The sequence below is a fragment of the Eleginops maclovinus genome, chromosome 15 (genome assembly GCF_036324505.1).
Source record: "Eleginops maclovinus isolate JMC-PN-2008 ecotype Puerto Natales chromosome 15, JC_Emac_rtc_rv5, whole genome shotgun sequence".
In the NCBI taxonomy this organism is placed as follows: domain Eukaryota; kingdom Metazoa; phylum Chordata; class Actinopteri; order Perciformes; family Eleginopidae; genus Eleginops; species Eleginops maclovinus.
In genome coordinates, this window is record NC_086363.1 from 10,779,785 (window position 1) to 10,801,996 (window position 22,212).

The following is a 22,212-nucleotide window of genomic DNA, read 5'->3' on the forward strand; positions in this document are numbered from 1 at the left end:
CTGATTGTCTCTGTCTGTCAGCCTGCCCGTCTATAAAACACACTTTAAGTGCAGCAACATTTCCATGGAAAACGCATTCTCTTCTTGCTCTAATACTAATATGTTGTGTATTTGTTTTGGAAGACTGTTATCTACAGAAAAAGCAGCAGGGGCCGCTTATTTTTCCTCCAAAGTAGCCTCTCAGTTAGTGCTATATATAAAATACTGGTCAAAAAATGTTAAAATCTCAAAGGAAAAACTAAGTACAAAGAAACACATTTTTCCCAATAACCTCCCTGTGGGGGGTTTGAACTTCAACCACAAAAACAAAGAGTATGAAATGTTGAAGTCATTTTTTATAGAAGCGATAATAAGCTCATCTGTTTTCTGTGGAGTTTCCCTGCAAACATTAGTCATAGAATCTATTCAGAACATTATTGGAAACTTTTTTTTTATTTTAAGGTGCAATAACTGATTTTCTTTGCCAAAACAGGGCTGTAAAAAAAGCTTTTAACAATACATTATCGCAAAGGTTGCTCACTTACACATCCAACAGCTATGTGTTATTACGAATCTTGCTGCTTTTAAAGGCAAGACCTATCCTGCATAGCATTCAGGCACTATAGGATCACAGGTAATCTGTTGGATGATGTATTATGCCTTGACCAATTAGACATCTTAACCATAACCCCTGGTCTATGACATATCCAGTTACACAGGGCGGATATCGCCAAGAAAAGCAGCTGGACTCATAATCACGCAGGCAGATACATATGTAGCAACATTAGCATTCATTAGCACGTGGTTACTGACCACCTATGTATGTCTAATTTTCCTCTCTTTTGGTTGTGTTTTGGTCTCTACCAACTCCTGAGGAACACATCTGGCTCTAACTGCTAAATGCTGCACCATTTTCACCAGCTAGTTGCTAACCTCGTTTGTCTGCTAGATAAAAGGAAAGTAGAGACACCAAAGTATAATAAACCGAACAGAATAGTGAAAGGCCTGAAAACAGGCTTTTTAATTTCAGGAGAAATCCCAATTCAGAATGATTCCCAAAATGTATCTTTAATTGGCAAAAATCCAACTTCAAGACCCAACGCTGGACTAATTGACTAGTAAGGATGAACATCACAGAACCACATTTAAAAATAATTTCCTGCAGGATGCCCCTCTGAATTTGTCATGTTCAATAAAACCGGAAACATTTGTGTTGAAAACCAACAACAAGACAGTTGATAACTTAAAGTAAACTCTCTGAACTCCAAAGCGGGACATTGTGCGCCTGTAAAATGCTGATCCCCATGTCTGATGAGAATAGGAGACCAATATTTTATATCCCTGTGGAGGATGGGGATACAATATATCTGACACAGCTTTATTGGCTTACCCTTTAATGACTTCCTGCGAAGAGTGAGGCTGAATGAGATGGAGGGAGTCTAACATGCTGAGAACCTTGCTTCTTTTTGCTTGTTCTTTTTTAGTTTTTTAGACTTTCTTTAAACTATTTATGCTCTTTACCTCCTTTACCTCGTTACCCTCATCTCTGCTCATCACCGATTGGCCGATTCCCAATCGCCCCTCTCTGACTTTTATTGTCATTTGGAAAGACTAAAGTAAATGCTTCTTCAACATGATAAGTATATGACCTTGTCCATGTTTTCCTTGGTTTACCCCGCCCTTTCTTTCTGGATGGCTAAGATGGGGTTACTAATGAGCACATGTTCTGATGATGAAGCCTTTTTCCAAGAATCTTTTCTCCCAAACGCCCATGGCCTTTGGATGACTCCCCAAGGAGACCATTAATTTAGATATCAGTGTGTGTGTGTGTGTGTGTGTGTGTGTGTGTGTGTGTGTGTGTGTGTGTGTGTGTGTGTGTGTGTGTGTGTGTGTGTGTGTGTGTGTGTGTGTGTGTGTGTTTGTGTGTTTGTGTGAGTTTGTGTGTACATGAGCATGTGTGTTGCTTGAATGAGTGGGAGATGTTGCTTTGTTTTATCACACACAGACACAAGTATGAGCAAAAGCAGATCAATTAGAAAATGTGTGCAAACATGCAGCAACATTGCACACCGTAGGATTGTAAAACCCAAACTTCGAGCCGCTAAAACACACCACCCCCTTCATATCTCTCCTTCCTATCATCCTTCTACACCTTCACCCCGACTTGCTCCCCAAACGCCACCCCAAAACATCCTTCTATGTCAACACCTCCCACCCCCTATTCCACCCACATTCGGACCTTTACCAGCACAAACTTTATAGGAGTCTTTACACACTCACATGAAGATACAGCAAAAGAGATAGTCTTGGCACCCACTCTCTCCTCCTCACATACAGCGTATACATTAAGACACACAGTGACTATGATGCATTTCACTACTGATTGCTAACACACACACACGTTATCTCAAAAGGCAACCAGGTGTGTAATTGAGCCTCCTGAAGCTAACACATTTGTGGTTTTTCTCTGCGATTGTTGGGTGCCCTTCGGACCCACTCCTCCACGCTCTTACAGCAGTTTGTTTTTGCATTGCACTGATTTCTAGTGAGAGAGGAAGAATCCACTCCACAAGGCTTACAGCAACTCCTTCTCTATCCAAACACTGGCTGGATGTCCGTCTGAGGTGCTGAAAAAAGGGCCAGCGGGCCCCAGTTCTGGAGCAGAGATGTATCGTTTGTTCAGTTGTGTCAGTAAGGAGCCACAAAAAGAGTTTTGCCGAGTAAATGTTCCATCTAATTTTGAAATGACTGATGGTATGTAGCTTTTTATAAAGACAAGTTAATAATTCTCACTGTTAAAGACAAAAACTGCATTTACTTCAAAGTATTTCCTCCTCATGTAATCATGATGGATGAGACATCCATCCTCCGCTGCTCTTTTAAAGTGAATGCCTTTTTGTGTGTTTTTTTTTTTTGCCTTATTCAAATTGAGGGCCAAGTTGTTATTTCTGTTATCAGAAAAAAGAATTTCCTTTCATAATCAACATTTGAAATGAAAAAAGCACCCTTGCAAATGACAATGTTGTACAAAATATCATGGTGATTCATTTTCATTCCTAACTTTTCTTGACAGTACAAAATTAACCAAAACACTGACACAAAGGAAGATATAATGAGAATCAATATAAATCAAAGTGTCTAAACGGGAAATAAGTAAAGTTTCAATTGGAATAGAACACAACAAAGCTTGTTTACGGAATATTTTGTCAATGCTGATAGAGGGAACCATAAAGTACTTCTTTGGATGGGATGCACAAATTATCGGAATTAAATATAGAAAATCCAAATGCTTCCTTGCTTTGTTTAAGCTTTGTTTTTTGTTTTGAAGATGGTGAAGATCCATGTTTAGTTTTTTTCTTTATGATGGGATTTTTGTATAATTCACGATTACGTACTTAATCTATAAATAATCATACTGAAGCTCTTTTTAAATATGCAAGTTTAAGAGGCAGGCAGGCAGGCAGGCAGGCAGGCAGGCAGGCAGGCAGGCAGGCAGGCAGGCAGGCAGGCAGGCAGGCAGGCAGGCAGGCAGGCAGGCAGACAGACAGAAACGCAATAAAAACAATTTAAATCTCAGTTAAAAAATGCATGGACAATGTATCTAAAAAAACACAACTAAAATAAATTAATCTCTAAGAGAACTCGATTTAATCCTGACCCAGTTCCTCAGCACTACATCTGAAAAGAGCTTTTCCTGCAGACTGGAGTTGCACCAGATAATGCTCATGTCAGAGTCATCATTTCCCAAAACTAGTCTAAACATGGCTTAGCAGGGAACTCCATAACATTTATGCAGGTGCTGTTAATGTTAGCCCAGTAAAGCCGCATGATGAGCGTTGGAGTGATTGTCTCTCCATCTGAGCTCGGCCTCACCTCTGGAGCTGTGATGCAAGCGGATTTCATTTCTTTATAGATCTCATTTAAAAAAAAACATTTACCTGATTGGCTCTGATGCATATGTTAGACTCCTCAACTTTAGAATTGAGTGAGTTGGTCTGCTGGCATATTGGGTTTTTTAAGGCAAAATTATCTAACTTGGTTATTATACAAATAGTGTGTCTGAGAAAAAGGTTAAGAACAGTCATGCAATTCAAAATTCAATCCTGAGTAAAGTTTTTTTTATCTGAAGAGCATGTGTATTATCAAAATGCCATTGTTTTAGCAAAAGATGCTGATTAACCTTTTGTTTTCCAATAAAAACAACTTGTGCTATTCAAGGCAAAGACGTACAATGTTAAAAACCACAAATGTACTTTATCGGCCTTTAAAGAGGTAAACTGACTCTGAGTGGGTGTACATTCCTGTTTTGAGGTGTTAGTCATTTCCTAAGAACTTTCTGAATCTGGGATTTTAGGATGCTGCATGCATTAACTACTTACATGCATTTCTGTGTGGGCAAATCTGTTTTTGTGAGCATGTATGCACACAAGGCCAGTGTGTTGGCTGTGCCACTGATGTCGGGCTGACTGGTCCCAGTAAGAATTGGAGCTGATATAAACAGGCTTGGTTGTTCCCACGTCTCTGTTTACACTGGAAGACCCCAGAGCAGCTCTACCCGAGCACTGGATTCCCTCCACATGGCCAACTAACAGACTATCTATCTCTGTCTCATACAGAACACTCACTCATATGTACACACATGTAATATGTGGGCAGGCAGATATTTGCAGAAATGCAGCCATTCATATTTAAGGTGTTTAGTCACTCTGTTATCTTTTTTCCACTTACTTTTATTGTCCTAGGGCATTTCCCTCATTCCTTTCATTTGTCCCCACGGTCCAAAGTTACCAATTTAATTTGAATTGAATTTAACCTTTTCAAAACTGGCTAAACAAACACAGACTGGTTAAGATTTAGCAGTGGACATAGATGTCCCACAAAGCCATCAAACTAGTACTGAACTGAGTTTTACAACACGACCGCAAAGACTCTCAAAAGCTTTGAATTTGCTCTCTAAGTCCTTTTGGGATGGGCCTGTGATGTACGCGCAACATAAACAGAACACCGGGGTCTTGACAAGCACGTCCAGTTTACAGGCAACAGTGAGGTCACCCCTGAAGAACATCTCTGCAAAGACGCATCTGCTTGTATGTTTTGCGCAAGTCTTTAAAAATAAATAACATTTGTTTTTTTTTTCCGAAAGTTGTTTTTCAAAAGTTGTTTTTCAAAAGTTAACACAAACAGATTTTGTTTTTAATGTATTTCTAAAAGTTCCATTTTCTTTTTTTGGTTTGTTTAGATAAAATTGCTTGACCTTTTCGGCTTTTTTTCATAAGAATTCCAAACTGTCCAGATCATCGAGTCCTTCAGAAGGGAACACTCCTCTTGGGACCTGGGGATGTATGGAAATGTAAGCTCCTTTCACCATTGTTAGGTTGATAATATTGTTCCACCCAAAAGCAAACATTTTACACAACATTTATTATTTTTAGTCATGCTTGATTAGTATAAATGTAGGGGGTAAATCTTTGAAGTTAACAAATAGCTGGTGAAAAATGTATACACACACATGTGCACACACATAGGTACAAAATAAAAATATATTTGCTTGAAGCATACAATGCTATTTATCCCTCTCTCTCACACACACACACACACACACACACACACACACACACACACACACACACACACACACACACACACACACACACACACACACACACACACACACACACACAAAGTAATTATAGTGATGGACCGTCTATTTATTCTTAGACATATCTGCTTCTATTAAGCCGTAAGTGCTCACATCTGTGTGTTTACATGCTGCATCTTATGACCTAATGAGAATAAGAGCATTGTTCCCCTGGGAAGAGACTGTCCCGGTGCTGTGTAGCCCAACAAACTGTAAACACACTCCTGAGCCCTGCGTCAGCTGCCTTACAACACACAAACGCACGCACAACATCGATGCTGTGTCTGTGGTCTGACTTTCCTAACCTGCTCTAAATCCAAACCTTTATAGTAAACAACTTGGGACATCTGAACAAGGCTCTTGTGCAAAATGGATGTGAATTACAAGGCCATATATCACCATGATAAGCCCAGGAGGAAAGAGAGACAATTTGGTAACCAGGGAGGGCGAACAATAATAACAAGGCTGAATCATAAAGAAGTTATTTTTCTGTTTTGTTTGGACGCAGGCCAGAAGGGAGAAGTGTTTGCAGTGGTCCGAGCAGAAGAGGGTTTACAGGACACAATGCGAAAATGTGTGTAAGCAAGCAATAAGTCATGGACATTAACACGCACAAACATGTACATATGAATGTGCACATACACATGCTCAGATACAAAGAGTATATGTCTTTCTAATCAGTATGTATTTGTTTTGGAATATTACAGAGCAAGTCAAATGAGCTCAAGAATAAGTCTAATCAACACAAAAGCTCATGATCAGTCTGCCTGATGGTCACAGTCACTGCAGGATGTGGCAGAGCATAGACACCTTCGGACTGCATCCATTCACTAAATTCATTCATGAGCCACAGGAGCGGCTGGGAACTCTCTCATTGATAACACAAACATTCCCAACTGCCTCCAAACTTTACCCCTTTCTCCTCTTTTGTAGCCTTTCCAGAATTCCCTGAGCAGTATTTACTGACCAGATGTGCTCATTTTCCTCTGAGATGTTTTTTTATTCTCATAGCTTAAATGTCAATACAGCATAAACACTGAAAAAAGTTACACATTGTTATCTGGAAATGGTGTTAACATAAGCCTACTAAGTGTAATATTGGCAAACGTAGATTATCCCAAACACAAACTTGTAGAAGAGAATTTGGCTACAGAAGTCAAGCTTTGTTGTCCACATGGTGGCGCAAGATACCAACTTTAAACCAACGTATGGTTTAAACATCTGCATAATCATGTTCTGACATGACAATCAAGGTGTAATGTATGTGAAAAAACACATGGATAATTTGTATTTGCCATTCAATTCACCTCTATTAGTAATCCAATTCTACAGGCTTTAATGCTAATGTTAATTAGATGCAAATTGGACAAAAGAATGTTCTATCTGATATGGAAAAATCCATCCTAATAGCAAGTATATCAATTCACTTTCCAAATCATTGAAAGGAGTCTTACATTGATCCTATTTGCTGAAGGTAAGGATCGATTTCCCCTAAAATGTGTCTCTAAATGAATTTCTAACTAACTCTAAACTTTTGCAATTCATTGCTTTTAATCAATTGAAAACCTTTGATATTTTCCTGCTTTTAACTAAGAGAACTTGCTGGGTGACAATAAAGAACACTACAGTCTTTATAGGCTGTATTAAAAGATGGACCAAATATTCATAACTTTGTAACAAACATGGACACCTTATCAACCTTGATCAATTACTGCCAAACAAGAATTTTCAAAAATGGTTGGATCTGTGTTGCTTTATTTTTGCACAAACCCTAAGCCCCCAATTTACATTTTGCTATGACTGTTCTTATATCTGCAATTTATTGTTTTTACTGTTTGTCATTTTACCTTTTAAAAGACATATTTAATATATTACTCTTATCAATAAAATGTTTTAAAAATCATCACAACTGGCACCATTGATTTCTGTAAAAGGCAGATTACTAGTCATTAGTGAGCCCATCTGTTGTCTAGGTTTGCACAGTTACTGCTTCAGTTTTTCAATTGTAAATGATCTATACACTCTCCGTCCTGTTGTGTGCAAAGCATTATCATAAAAAGTGACCTTACATTTGCACTGAATGTATGATGTCATGGATACACTTTAAAGTTGAAACCGGAACTTGGTGTTATTTTGAAGTTCCCTGCGTCACAAGGATTTATTCTGAAAGCTCAAACAGGAAACTGGCTGGCTCGCTGTTCAGTATTTCTCGGAGGAAGGAGTCTGTCCACAAATTTCACCGTTGACTGGACTGTTTATGTTTCGGGGTTACATCACTGGGCTAGCTGAAGAGGTAGCTAAAGAACTAAAGCATACATTTTAGATACACACATTAACATCAACAACTGGAAACAGTGCAACGACCTCGTCATCGTTAGATAGCTAGCTTGTGAGCTAGCTTAGCTGCCAACTTTTCATTCATTACTGCCCGATCACTTTCTTTGTTGCAGCTAACGGATATCCTCATCACAACAGATCTAGGCAGTAGTGAGGTGCATTTACTGTTTGTTCCTAATCGTTAATTTCAGTAAACTTCCAAAAACACGTTGGTTGATGCTTAATTTCTAATTTAGTCTGCAATTTAAAGTTGCCAGGCGGTTTGTAAGGCTTGCAAGATTAGCTAGCTTAGCATCAGTGTCCTAAACAAGCTTATCAGTTCCGTTAGTATGCAATACAACAGAGGGGTGAGCGATGCATCAGCTGTAATGCCACTAAAGCTTTGTCGAGCTATATCTTACGCGTTAACTCTTTAACGTGTTGTATACAAATATATGTGTAGTCCCCAATATGTTATGTAAATGTATCTGGCTGGATAGCGTGGATTTTGTAGCCAGAAGGAGTTGCTAACGCGTCAGGCTTTATTACTAGCGGGAAAGCTAACTAAGTACATGGCCAACATTGCACAGAAGTTCATTGCAGAATGTATAATTTCCCAAAATGTATAAATGACTCGTAATGTCTTCCAGATGCCTGTGTGATTACTTGTCCCACTCACGCTCCAAAATATCAAGTACAAGGGAACCACATAACTGGAGAAACAGATGAATTGGTGCTGCAACTAAGGTGAACATTTAATTCATTAATGTTAACGTTTTCATTCAGGTGCAAGGACATTATTTACACATATCAAACATCCATGTATGCTAGTTGATTAGAACTGTATTTAAATGTACTAATGTGACAGTAATTAAATGTAAATACTGATGTAAAAACAATCAAAACAAAGGCATTTTGGCAAATAATAAGGGTATGGGACATTACAAAACGTATCGTATCGTTGCATGTGTATGTCACTGGTTTCATCATTTATAACATTTGGCTCTCAAAATATTAATAACCCCTTGATTACTTTCCAGCTATTCTTGTCTCCTTGGCCCTTGAGTGAAATGGTGGTGGTGGCGTAGGTGATAAATGTGTGAGGAGAAAGCCCCTGTGGTCCTCTTGCTGCATCGCACACTTCCTCATGGATTCCAGCAATGATGAGGCACTCGATATCATTATCACCAATGTGGTGGCAACATTTAGGGTTAGGTGCCACCTCAACCTACGTACCATCGCCTTAGAGGGAAACAATGTCATCTATAAGCCGGAAGTAGGGGTAAGGAAGCAAATGAATGTTAAAGATACAACAACATTCTTAGTAAGAGATTCAAATAACAGCTTGATTTTCCTTGATTATGTACAACTTAAATGCATTTATCATAGGATTTATGTTTGCAGCATTCAAATGTTAACACTTTATTTTTTTAGAAAGTCCTGATGAAGCTTCGTAAGCCCAAGATAACAGCTTCAATCTGGTCCTCAGGGAAAATCATCTGCACAGGAGCCACAAGGTAGACACATGAAACACTTGAACAAACCATGAACTCACTAGAAGTCTGACTGTAATCTGCAACTGCTTTGAACAACTGGAGTTGTTGTTGCAAGAGCCCTATTAATAGCCTCTATTAACTATACTGGTGAGAAAAATGTGGGCTACTGATTTCTTGCCTCCCTTACTCTTTTTCTTTGCCAATTGCCATGTAACATCTTGTCTGCATTTTACAGTGAGGATGACGCAAAGCTGGGTGCTCGCAGGTTAGCCCGTGTTCTGCAGAAAATGGGCTTCAGGGTGAGCATAACTTTCTTATCATAACACATAGCACTTTATCATGTTTGAGGCCTAACTGTCAATGTCAATGCAGATTCAAAGCGTATTGTAACATCTGTTTGCATTGTGGATTGTCTAGTTAAAGTTCAAATCTTTTTTACATTTCCATATCTTTAGCCTTTGTTGAAAGGGGTCATAAGAAAAACAAGTTATTTCTCAGTCGATTTTTCTTATCTTTATGCAAACCTGGACTTATTGACTTAGTAACAGTCAATATGTTTCAAGAAGGCTCAGGCCTTATTGCAGTTCATTCATCAACACAAATACTGACAAAAATGACTACAATTCTTTTAAAACCTCATTTGGTTTAGACAGGCCACCGCTCACCTGGACAGGTCAGATTACCTGCCGGTGGAATTATATATGCATACATTTCTGGAATAACTGGATTGTGTGAAATGAGGCTTATTTATAAGAATTATTGCCAACACGAAAGCCATGAGACCAACATTAAAAGACCAGAGTTCTTCTTAAATGTGAAAGTGTGTACTTATAAATACATTGATATGAGTAATGCATGTGTCTGTTTTTCTGTACAGGTGAGGTTTTCAGCCTTCAAAGTTGTGAATGTTCTGGCAGTGTGCTCCATGCCCTTTGCAATCCACCTTATAGACTTTACAAAGAACAACCGACCCATTGCCAGGTAATAAAGTACATTGCATTACAACCTCTATCAACACACTGATTACAATCATAACTGTTATCCAGATTTGTCTCAGCAGTGCTTATAAATAATACATATTGCATAAGGTTTCTCCTGTCAGTCCAGAATCTCCAAAATGTCTCTCATAGAGACTACAGATTAGTCTCATTATTATATGTATTATATGGTTTGTCAGTTTATTTTTTATTTAGTTTGGCCAAAAGCAGCTTGGTTCATGTTTAATGGAGTTAATAGCCCTGTTTCTTACCTTAGGTTTAATTATTTAGAAGGGCAGGATGACCTCTAGTGGTGTGAGCATTGTTCAGCATAATCAGAGAGAAGACGTTAGCGTAAGCAGTGTCTGGTTCACAAAGCTGTATATGTGCTCAGATAGGTTCACATAGATTGTTTAATTAGGTCATAGTGTTTTCTTAAATTGTTGAAATAGTTTTTGCCCTGAAAAAGTAAAGAACGAAATGATCTAACCCTCTGTGTCCTTGTAATGCTGCATGCTAGGGGAGAATACTTTATTTTTGGCCCTGAATAACCCATCAGTTTTGAATTGGTTTTCCATTTGTTGTCCATAAATGAGTTATTGAGGTTGATTCATCAAGATTTTTGAGATGCCAATACTTACACCTCCTTTGTTTGTGTTTGTCAGTTATGAACCGGAGCTCCATCCTGCTGCCACCTACAGGATCAAACATATTAAAGCTACCATCCAGGTGTTCTCTACTGGCAGTATCACACTTACAGGTACCTCTCGCTACATGGTTGCAGTAACAGTATCCTGCGCTATGACAGTTGACCAATATCATACTGTGGTAATTTCCTTATCTAGAATATTCAAATAAACTCACTGTAGTTTATTTTACCTGCTATAATGCTGGCAACATGTAAGCTAGCATTCATCATATGTAACATAATAAAGTGACATCCTTTCTTTAGTTTTTTTATCAGGTTTATTTGTATTTTACTATTCTCATTACTTTAAAGGTCTTAATAACTGATAATTATACTGCTAATAATAATGAAATAGTTAAAGTGCAGTGCTGTATACCGTTACATTTCTCATAATTGAGACATACCTCTCATACTCTGCTAGGGGGCGTTGCAGTTGAAGGGATTGAGGTCAAATTGTTGTTATGCACTTTTTTTATACTATGTCACAACCAGAAAAGCGGTTTTGTATAACCTAATTCCTCATGGAATTTTACTCCAAGTGAAATAGTTTAGTTCCTTTTTGTGTTTAACTTGACTCAAACAATGGTTGTAATGGTAGACGTGACTTACATTTTTTCTGGGTTTGTTGCTCCATTGTGTTTTTTAATCGTACTCAAACCTTTTTGCTATTTTCTCATCCCTCTCCCAATCTATCCGATTGTCTAGGACCAAATGTGCAGAACGTGGCAACAGCTGTTGAGCAGGTGTACCCGCTACTGTTCGAGTGTAGGAAACCCCTCCGCAAATAAAACAAACGTGTCAAAGACAGAGACAACGGAGGAAAGAGACGACAATTCTGATTTGTTACACGTGAGGAAGCACCTTATCCTCGGGTTTTATTTGCTTGACTTTACCGTTACGTGTCTACAAACTTCTAACACAACAGACTGGATGTCACCTGGATTTAAACTTTTAACAGCTTCCCTCTCACGAAGTGTCTCTGTTGTTGTGGATTATGTGGCTATTGTGATTTTAACAGCCTAGACTTACACGTTTGTCTTTCAAACATCACATTCTTCAGTGGAAACTGCTCTTCCAGACCTGCCTGACATTTATTTGCTCTTGTTCCTCGTTTGCTCGGGGTGTTTTTGCATGGACACTGAAAGACCAGTTTTTAACAGTCTAACCGTTTTAACGCTGAACTGTTGTGACCATTACATAGGGTCATTAGGTCAACGCTGAGATGCCTCATCTTTAACTCGATCTACAAGAAGTCGCCCAATGTGCCAGTTTTTCTAAAATAACCTCCGTCCATGGCTCTTTTTAGACGTGTTAACGCAAAGACAAGGCGTCCTCTGTATTATCCATATTTCTGCCCAATAAGGAAAACATCCGTCAAACCAGAGACTGAGGCTGCAGAGGCTGACACTGCAGTTCCTTATGGGCACATATCCGCTCACAAAAAGCATTAATCTCTAACTTGTTGCTTTTAATTTGTTCATTACTTGGTTTGGTTGTCGGTTTACTATAAATGTGTTCTTTCTTAACTACGGTGTTGGATCAGAACTCGCACAAGTTGAGTTTCTTGTGATTCATAATAAAGGTTTTAAACAAGGCAAATGTAAAAAAAAACGACAACTTTGAAGCGGTATAATGAAATGTTTTATGTGTGTCACCATAGAAGACTCACAGGTTTTTAACTAAACAGAATTTATGGTTAATCCCAGGTCATTGGTGCTGACACAAGGCAAGGAATAGTTATGAAACACCGTCCATCGTTAGTCTTTGAAATTGCTCAAGAAGCACAGAATAGAGTAACAGAAACTCTTTAAAAAAAAGTTTTTAAAAAAGAGTCATTTTTTTTTAGTAAGGAACTCCTAATCTCCAAAGCAGCCGTTCCATTTCACAGTGTTCAGAGGTAATGACAATGGCACTAGCCAGTCCCCCCAAAAAAGCAACACTTCACAGATGATCATTCTCCTGAACAACCGATAACAAAGTGTTTTTAATTGGGACAACCTAATGTCAGGCAACAGATGTATGTATATAATAGAGGCATCTGATGGAAACATGTTGATATAGCCGTTGACATGTCGTCTTAAGTATGTGCGATGGACTTTTTGAACTAGTGTCTACTGAACATTTGTGACACTTGTTCAGAATTTTGTATTTTGTATAAAAATAAAGGATCAACAATTAAAACTACAGTTGACTTTGTATCATTTACTCTCTTTGTGTACATGGCCTCATTACAGGTGGAGTGAAGCACTTTCATGGTTTCAAGATTTTCAGCGTGTCAGACTAAAGATAAATCCCTCCCGGAGAAAAAGATAAGCAACAGTATCAAATTGTACGAGTAAAAAAATCATTTCATCACACAGTACGTCTAGTACCAATATTGTCTAGCCAGTAATACTACCATACCTGATGAGTTTAGTAATTCTTCAGCAGCCGGGCATACAGTAAAAGTGAACTTGTTGAGTCATCATTTTCTTGATTGATCGTTCCCATGTAAAAAGAGGAGCCACTTGGCTCTAGTTTTGTTACAATAAATATGACAGGGAGCAGCACATACATAATCAAAAAAATGCATTCATTTGCAATCCAAAGAATGTTACAAACATAAGTGGTTAGTGTCTGATAGTTGAGTACAGGGGTGTCCAAACTTTGGGCCACATACAGTATGAATGTTTGGGCCCCTCACTAGAGGTGAGGTATATTGCCTCATAAGTTAAGTTAGCAAAATCATTCAAATGTAGGTAAATAAGGCTTGATAATTGAATATGCTTCAAGAAAACAAACAGCCTACATCACAGCTTACTATAATGGGAAATATGAAGGGTTTATTTCAAGCTTGTTATGTAAATAAGTTAATGGGCTTTCTTTTATTAACTAAGATTTGTTTGAAAATGTTTCAACTTAAATTGACTGAATATATTTGAAAAGTGGGCTTATTAACACATGCATACTACTGTGTAATATAGGTTTACATATTCAAGAAGTACAATACAAGACAAGCACAAGTTTCATGTGTGGTCCAATTAAAAATGAACCAGGGGCCGCAGATGGCCCCCTGGCCATAGTTTGGACACCCGTATTAGTACATCTTTGATTACCCTAATGAAGTTTATACGAGGCATTCTTTTGTCTTAACTAAAAACCTGTAGTAGTACAGTTTGAGTGGTTTTTCCTTCATGTCCATTTCCGCCTCATTGGAACTGTATTCTGAAGGTAATACTTCACCCCAAAAATGACAATACCCTGGAATCTTAGAGACGTTTGAGAAAAATAAATTTCCTTCAAGAATTCAAGGTTTCACTAGAAGTCATTATGTTGGGGTTGAAGTATTCCCTGAAATTGGTAGGTAATACGAGAAAGGAATTTTTACCAAGAATTTAAATTCATCCCAATCTTTATCTTTTCTTCCTGAAGTCAGACCTGAGTTGTACTCATGTAAGCAAATAATAAAATCTTCATTGTTTAATTATTTCCTGCAAATGCAATTTCCGTTATCCCCATCCGGTTGATTCCGTCGTTCATGTGCAGCATGTAGCAGAAGGATGTGAGTCAGCCATCAAGACAGGATCTGCTGGAGTGTACGAGCCCAAGTTCTTAACAGTGCTAATAAAGGCTCCGGACTCTCTTTTCAGGTGAGGTGTACGGTTGGAAAATAAATGATAAGATCAGACGTTTGCTTGATTCGCTGTGGATGTACTGCTGGAGATCAGGCTCTCCTGTCTGCAGAGCCTCCCCTCAAAATGCTTCCTGGGAAAGCAGAGAAGGAAGATAAAGTCTACTTGACACCTTCATAACATTGAGCTCATCAGTAAACTGCCACTCACTTCTTAGCCAGTTCTTTTGATATTTCCTCAAGCGTGCAACCCTTGGTCTCACGGATACAGAGAATGATGAACACCAGTAGGACAAAGCTCATAGCAGCGTAGAGGAACATCACGTTGGGGAGACCAAACTTTTCTAGAAAAACAAAAAGGAAAAATTATATGTTCTCAAATGTCCACACATTACATAAGATAGCATGCTTACAGTCAGGCCCGGCCCTGACCAATGTGCCGCCCTAGGCAAGATTTTAGCTTGCGCCCCAATCATGGCCTGTCACTACCCTAGATTTGCAGTTGCTGCTAAGCCCTTTTATTTGAATAATGAGAAGCTATTTAAATAATATTCCTGTTTGTGCTGGTCCTGATAGGTGTCCAGAATAGGGGGCAGTGTGAGACCACAGCAGAGGTGACAGGGTTGGGCACACTTCTTTTTGTCAGAATGTAAACAAGTTAAACCTGTTAACTTTGTTTGCTGTTTTTTTTAACAAATACTAAAAACACTTTGCCTGTCGTGGGCAAAAGACCAAAAAGATCAAGCTGTATCAAGGTTAAAACGTTTGTTCACCTGCAGTTGTTGTAAGCAAAACAGAACCTGATCTACTACTGAATACTTGCCCCCGTTGCATAGAACCATTTTAGCTTTACCACATTAACTTGAACCTCCAATTATTCAATTATTCAACCAATAACAAACACATACACACACCTGTAAATGTGAGGAAGGTCATGGAGATGAGCAGGTTAGTGGCCCAGTTTACAGCCGACACCACCGACACAGCTCTACCTCGTACTCCCATCGGAAAGATCTCACTGAGAACCACATACACCACTGGAAGGGAAAGAAAAAAAAAATGCAAAAGGTTGATAACGCAATAATACAAATAAGAAAATCCCTAACCCTTTGTACAATTTTAATATCTGTCAATTATGTGTGGGGAGTAGTATACTTTGAGGTCAGGGTCCAGATTGCTGTATCTGGGGAACTGGAGCATTTCAATCTAGAACTTACCAAGACCTATTTATTGTATGACAACCATTCTTGTACTTTGTACTTTACTCTACAACGTACTATACGCGGCTGCCATTCTCTTAACATTCAAGTGCCAGTCAGGGTATATGGATCTTAGCTGCTGAATGTTATTGCAGATACTTCTTGGCACTCTTCTAGTGGTAAACAACAAGTATTACAAGTTTGGAATCATGCTACAGCATTTGTGTGTGCAGAGGGGGTGGGTAAATGGAAAAGTGGTGCTTACTTGGCCCCAGGCTAATGGAGAAGGCTGCTACGAACATCAGCAAGCTGATCAATGCGGCCCACTTCATAAAGGAGGACACTTCCACAGGAGTCCTTGCCGACTCACTAATCCCATCATCCTCTCTGTTAGTCCACTGTGCATCCTCACTGTCCCATTGGCTGGGGAAGCCAGTAGCAAACATGTCACTGTTGCCAAAGTCTATAGATGATCTGTTTAAATCCAACGGCGTGTGTGTGTGGTTTGGTATCATGTGACTTTTACACAGGCTGGCGAGATGGGTGTGGCTTTGCAGTGTCAATGTACCGAGGGCAAGTAGCGACACTCCCATTCCGACGGCACCAGCGCACAAAAAGTTCTTGGGTCCCACGCGGTCGACCAGCAACACTGCTGGGATGGTGCCAACTACTTTGACCACCCCGAACCCTGTGGAGGCCAAGGTCGCTGCGGCGTCGCTGTTGAAGCCCATGCTGCGGAGGAGCGGTGAAGCGTAGGAGAGGATGTTGGGTTGACCTGTAGCCTGCTGAAGGAAGACTAAAGCCACGCCTGTCAGCATCCGTGTACGCAAGTTAGCCTTGCTACTGAACAGCTCCCAGAAACTGTGCTCTGATTCCTCTTTAAGTCCTGCTTGAATGTCTCTGAGCTCCTTTTCCACATGCTCCTGAACCCCACCTCTCATTCGGGCCAGCACCATCCTGGCCTGCTCCACTTTACCCCGGGTGACCAGGAAGCGTGGGCTGGCTGGGAGGAACACAAGGACACCGATTTGCAGCAGTGCGGGGGGGATTACTAGTCCAAATGTATAGGCCCAGCCATGGGGCAGAGTAGAGAATGCGTAACTACAGCCGAATCCCAGCATTACACCCACAACCAACATCAGTTCGTACAGCGTGACCAGCAGCCCCCTCCTCTCCCTCGGTGAGATCTCTGCGATGTACAGGCACGCTCCTGTCCCAGACAGCGCTGTACCCATGCCGACTATCACCCGGCCCAGGGTGAAAAAAACAAGTGTGTTGACTGCGATGAGCATGACGGTCCCTCCGACTACCAGGGCGGCACTCAGGAGCAAAGAGAAGCGGCGGCCGTAGCGATCCAGAAGAGGACCTCCGGCCAGGCTCATGAGCAGAGCGCCGAGCAGGTGGGAGCTGACCAGCAGTTCCTGTTCCCTGCAGGAGAGTGAGAGGAGTTCCCGCAGCTGCAGCAGGACCCCAGAGGTCAGGCCCATTTCATAACCCAGCATCAGGCCACTCAGAGAGGCCGCCAGAGCCGCTACCACCACCAGCCAGCTGCAGCCTGGAGAGAGGCACAGAAACACAGAGAGAGTGTGGGAGAAAACACAACAGTCTCAATGCGCATCCAGGAGATCTCACAGACGTGGCTGCCTTTTCCCAAAAGCAGACAGAACAACTTGGCAGGTTTTAAATTGTGTATTATTTGTGTTTGTGAGTTTCTGATTACCTTTTTTTTACACAATAGTATACAGATTTGTTTAAAGTGTCTCCATCCACCTCCCAACACTCGAAAAGGAGAAAAAACCAAAAATAAACAGGATTAACTTGACTGGAAGCACAACACACATCCTTTATACAGATATCCTGTGATAAATGTTAAACTCTGTTATAGTAAGAATAGAAAGGCAATTAGGTATTTATCGTAGAAATGACCATGTGTCTAATTTAATTTTATATATGTCATTATGGTAGGTTTTATACTGCCTTGGGTTTCTTGTCTCACAGTTTAAATGTATCAGTTCTATGTAAACTACGGCTGTCCCACTCAGGCTTTTATCACACCTTTATTACAAACGACCGGCAACCTTATGTTCTCAGACATTCGACAGACAGACGGGTGCCACTGTGACCATTGTCAGGCAAATTATCATTGGTTATACCTAACAAGTCAAAGCTTAACCCCTGTATAGCCAGCAATCTTGCAATACCCTGTAATGTAGAACTTGATTGGCTATTTCCTTTCCCATTTTCGTCTTCCTTCCCTTTAAGAGTCTTGTTTAATGTTTGATCGGGGTCAGATCCTTGTACTGCATTGGTTGTGCAGGTCATCTGGCCTTCCAGCTTTTCTTATCACACTTATCACCTTCTGGTTAGAAAAGAACAAATCTACAAGCTTATCAAAGTTGTGTTATTTAATAGAGAGTAAAGCATTTAAACAGAATCAAGTTCCAGCTGAAAGGCCAGATAACCTGGTGTGGACTCCCCCACAATATTGAATGTGCAACTTTAGGTCCATAAAATGACACAAAGTGCCCTAAACAGGTGCACTGCCACAGGTAACACGGTTTCATTAAGTGCTCTCCCATTCCTCAGCAGCATTTGGAGCCCTAACCTGCTCTGAACAATCAGCTGATTTCATCCTAAGGTTGTTCAGGGTGGATGTTGGTATTTGTATGTCAAAAGAAATAACCCTAAAGCTTATTGACACAGCAAAGACAAAATCTGGATTATTTGATGCCTTTTAAATCAAGTTATCACATATTTGCCTACAGTATACTTTTAAAATTGTCATTCCTTCCAATTAAACATTTAATGTAGCTCACCATCCACTTTAACCTCCTTGGAGTAAGGCCAACAAGAGAACCATTTGTTTCTTCTGGAGATCAACAAGTAGTGCACTCGTTTTACGGCCGGTGGAAATTTAAAGTAAAAAGAAAATACATCAAGAGGTACTGTATGTACATAACAGCGTGATGTAAGACGGCAGAAAAATAAAACACATACTTGTGTTTGTTATATGAATATGTATGCCAAACCTGTCACAGCTTTTCTTCCTGTAGGACTCCCCCAACCATGAAGACACCTTAAAAGTGCTGATTGTGTGGAACAAGAGGTCAAAAGTTCATAAGAATGCTGAAGCAATCTTGTAAGTAATTGTGTTGTGTTTGTGTGTGTGTGTGTGTGTGTGTGTGTGTGTGTGTGTGTGTGTGTGTGTGTGTGTGTGTGTGTGTGTGTGTGTGTGTGTGTGTGTGTGAGTGGTTTAAGCCTATCTGCGCTGTTTTGCACGTACCACTGTGAGCTGACACACGTTTGTTATCACAAGAGAGATAGGAAAGAAACAAATCTGGAAGAATCTAAACTGATGAGCTATTAACATATGCACATTTAAACTTGGAATTAAAAATGACCTTAGTTTGTATATTTATAGGAACATTCATAAAGTTCTATCATTATTTCAATTGTTATATAACTAAGGAGACTGCACCTGAGGTATTGGTGTTGTTTAAACCTGAAAGATCTGTTTTATAGTAGGCTGAACACTTTAATGCCAGGGTATTTAACTGTCCTAATAAATAATGCCAGTAATTTTTCATTTTTTGATCTTATATAATTCCCATGGTGCAACATGCAAGAAAAATAAAGACGCAGCTACAAACTGTAGGATCTGCCAGTCATATGCTTTGACTTTTGCACTGCATACTTTTCCACAACAGACTTTATGTAATAATGAGATTATAATATTTATTATGTTGGACTGTTCTCTCCTGTAATGAGTCTTATGGCTTATAGCTGTAATCACTTTACATTTCCATAACAAGTTCAAGAAACATTTACATAAAAATGTATGTGGATATAATACTACTTTAGTAATGAACTTGTTCTGCTATATTTGAAGCTGTCCTTAGCCACAAAACAATTGTCAAACCTACAGTACCTTTTCAACTCTGCTACCAAGAACGAGCTTGTTGTAATGCCTTGTAATACATTCCAACATATTTACAGCTATTTAATGCAGAAATGTGACTTTTTTTGGTCCTCCATAACATTATATTAGCACAGTAGCACACTTACCTCACAATCATCAATAGAGAAGTATGTATTTTTGTAATCAGAGGTAAAGAAGAATGGGTCATTTATTGAAAGAACTGAGTGTTTTAGAGGTGGTTTAAGCATATAAGGAAACCAAGTTAGAGTGACCTGGGCACAATAAAAGTCATAAACCACTGCCGGTGTCTTTGTTAATCAGTTTTTAAAAGCTGGTGTGAATATGCTAAACGTGCCAATAAATATATTTTTTATTTAACCTGTTGTAGAAATCAGGTTACTTATTCACCAGATAACTTTGAGGGTGACCAAAAGGGGACAGTTACTTCGAAAGTTAAACTAAACTGCTTCTTGGAACAGGCACCAGGTTAACATTTGACAAATACTATTTTCTGGTAAAACCAAGTGTTGTAATATAATAAAGTGGTAGAGAGGAACTACAAGCTGTAAGGAAGAGCCCTTTTGGATATGATGTTGCAGGGACACCATAAACAATTCCAAATGAGTCTCTTAAAAAACATTGAGACTCCTGAACCTACATTCACATAACAAACAATTGTTTTCTCTCTTCATAAAAATGTAATTTCTATTTGTGTGTACCTGAGCCTCTGGGTGGGGTCTGTTTCTGCATCTCAGACGAGGGGTCGCCTTGGAGGTAGATCTTCGTGGTCTCACTTTTGGGGTCCATCATTAACCACCGCTAACATCAGGCCTAAGTAGAGCAGATACAGACCATCAAACATAGAGACAGTCAACACCTTTACAGATATTGTTTAAAATGTTATCAATAATTATTTAATCAAAACTATTAAACTATTTTTGTGTTGTGTGCTATATACACTATGTTTAACCACCGTACCCAACAGCTAAGAAATCTTTTACTTTCACCAAAATAAAAATCTGATCCTAGTGCAGGAAATTGTAAAGATCAACAAAAGGCCTGTTCCCATTTTTCCTTTTTCAACTGATGCCTTTTGGTGACTTTAGATACGACCAAGTCATAAATACCAGCTCTCAATGGACAGCTGCTTTTGACTGTGAAATAGAGTTGTTGTGTGAATTTGAAAGTATTTACAAAAACGGTAGTTATGATTTCAAACTTCTGTTGATATTTAAGCTCTTTTAACGTTTGTTGTTGTGTTGCCCTTCTTTGGCATATGGAAATCGTTTAGGACTTTTCCTTTTCGCAATGGTGTAATTGCATCCTACGGGTGTCACAATGTATCTATCGCCTTATGCTAAAGTGTTGCAAGGTCGTTTTGTGGAGGCCAGTAAACAAACACCACAAGGGAAAACACAACGTCTTCACAGCTAACACTAAAGTCAGCTGGGCTGGGCTCAAACCCAATGACTTCGAGTTTTGGCTTGTCCACAATTGACGTGCAACTTTGCGGGTGTCGATTCCTAGAAAGTTCAGTAAACACTTTATGCAGCTATGTGCAGTACTACCTTCCTCACCTGACGACCCGGCAGTGTCTCCGTTGTCAGCTTATTTTCCTGTTAATCGGTCCATTCGCCTTCTGCTTCAGACTTTATGACTTTTACCCGGCTCGCAACTCTCTCTCTCTCTCTCTCTCTCTCTCTCTCTCTCTCTCTCTCTCTCTCTCTCTCTCTCTCTCTCTCTCTCTCTCTCTCTCTCTCTCTCTCTCGTCGGTGCACGCACGCAACTTGTTTTGGTTAAGCACTTGTTAAGCCCCTCCCATGTCTGCTCAGACCACTAATAGGAAACTTGGATTTGTCCTAAGAACGGCCAATTCCAAATCCTATTGGTCTAAACGTGTATATCTGGTAGTTTCTATTCTATAGCACATTTGTATTGAAACAACGTGTTCTTATCGGCGTATTATGAACTTATCTTTTCATGTGCTGTTTTGTATAGCTTCCAGCTGCTATTAGAATTTACGATACTGTTTTTTATTGCTCTGATCATCATAACATAACCACCATCAAATACACCTGCATCAATAATGGTCTTTCCCTCATACTGCATGTGAAAACACATGGGGTGGCCTCCTGCTGTTTTTTGCTTGGTTCCCATGTCCTGTTTCTATGAATGCTGCAGGACTGAGCTGTCCCACCTGCCCTGCTGCTTCACAGATGACAGAGTGTATATTTATGTTCCACTAACACTCAGTTAGGGCTTGGCTTTCTTGAGATGAATTTAGATGTTCAGGCATTGCCTATAGAATTCAAAGTTTGACCTGTTTTTAACCACTGTTATTTGATCCTCACTTAAATTTAAGTGTGTGTGTGTGTGTGTGGTATGTAAGG

At 39.6% G+C, this 22,212-nt stretch overlaps 2 protein-coding genes across 6 annotated transcripts; one reads left to right on the forward strand and one right to left on the reverse strand.

Moving 5' to 3' along the window:
• The first annotated feature begins 7,751 nt into the window (after positions 1-7,751).
• tbpl1 (TBP-like 1) lies at positions 7,752-13,278 on the forward strand. Of its 2 annotated transcripts, none has more exons than XM_063901906.1 (8): positions 7,752-7,910; positions 8,584-8,680; positions 8,974-9,215; positions 9,368-9,450; positions 9,665-9,728; positions 10,307-10,410; positions 11,072-11,166; positions 11,800-13,278. In XM_063901906.1, exons 3-8 carry the CDS (start codon positions 9,081-9,083, stop codon positions 11,880-11,882), a joined length of 564 nt encoding a protein of 187 aa, XP_063757976.1. In that variant the 5' UTR covers positions 7,752-7,910; positions 8,584-8,680; positions 8,974-9,080; the 3' UTR covers positions 11,883-13,278. The 2 variants fall into 2 exon arrangements, with proteins under 2 accessions (XP_063757976.1, XP_063757977.1); XM_063901907.1 differs by having other exon boundaries at positions 7,787-8,109.
• slc2a12 (solute carrier family 2 member 12) lies at positions 12,723-21,543 on the reverse strand. 4 transcript variants are annotated; one of them, XM_063901905.1, is made up of 7 exons: positions 21,400-21,436; positions 20,542-20,653; positions 17,624-17,682; positions 16,169-17,458; positions 15,619-15,741; positions 14,916-15,048; positions 12,723-14,838 (listed from the first exon to the last, which is right to left on the reverse strand). In XM_063901905.1, exons 4-7 carry the CDS (start codon positions 17,403-17,405, stop codon positions 14,757-14,759), a joined length of 1,575 nt encoding a protein of 524 aa, XP_063757975.1. In that variant the 5' UTR covers positions 17,406-17,458; positions 17,624-17,682; positions 20,542-20,653; positions 21,400-21,436; the 3' UTR covers positions 12,723-14,756. The 4 variants fall into 4 exon arrangements, with proteins under 4 accessions (XP_063757975.1, XP_063757971.1, XP_063757972.1 ...); XM_063901901.1 differs by lacking the exon at positions 17,624-17,682 and having other exon boundaries at positions 21,400-21,543; XM_063901902.1 differs by lacking the exon at positions 17,624-17,682 and having other exon boundaries at positions 21,391-21,506.
• Positions 21,544-22,212: the final 669 nt, after the last annotated feature.

Bases quoted from the DNA above. Each gene is read 5' to 3' on its own strand.
- slc2a12 (XM_063901901.1), bottom strand. From the start codon at position 20,632: ATGATGGACCCCAAAAGTGAGACCACGAAGATCTACCTCCAAGGCGAC. The intron at 15,049-15,618 runs GTGTGTGTATGT...TTGTTTTTCTAG, and splicing joins GACCTTCCTCACATTTACAG to AAAAGTTTGGTCTCCCCAAC. The intron at 14,839-14,915 runs GTGAGTGGCAGT...CTGCTTTCCCAG, and splicing joins TCAAAAGAACTGGCTAAGAA to GAAGCATTTTGAGGGGAGGC.
- tbpl1 (XM_063901906.1), top strand. From the start codon at position 9,081: ATGGATTCCAGCAATGATGAGGCACTCGATATCATTATCACCAATGTG. The intron at 9,216-9,367 runs GTAAGGAAGCAA...TTATTTTTTTAG, and splicing joins TCTATAAGCCGGAAGTAGGG to AAAGTCCTGATGAAGCTTCG. The intron at 9,729-10,306 runs GTGAGCATAACT...TTTTCTGTACAG, and splicing joins TGCAGAAAATGGGCTTCAGG to GTGAGGTTTTCAGCCTTCAA.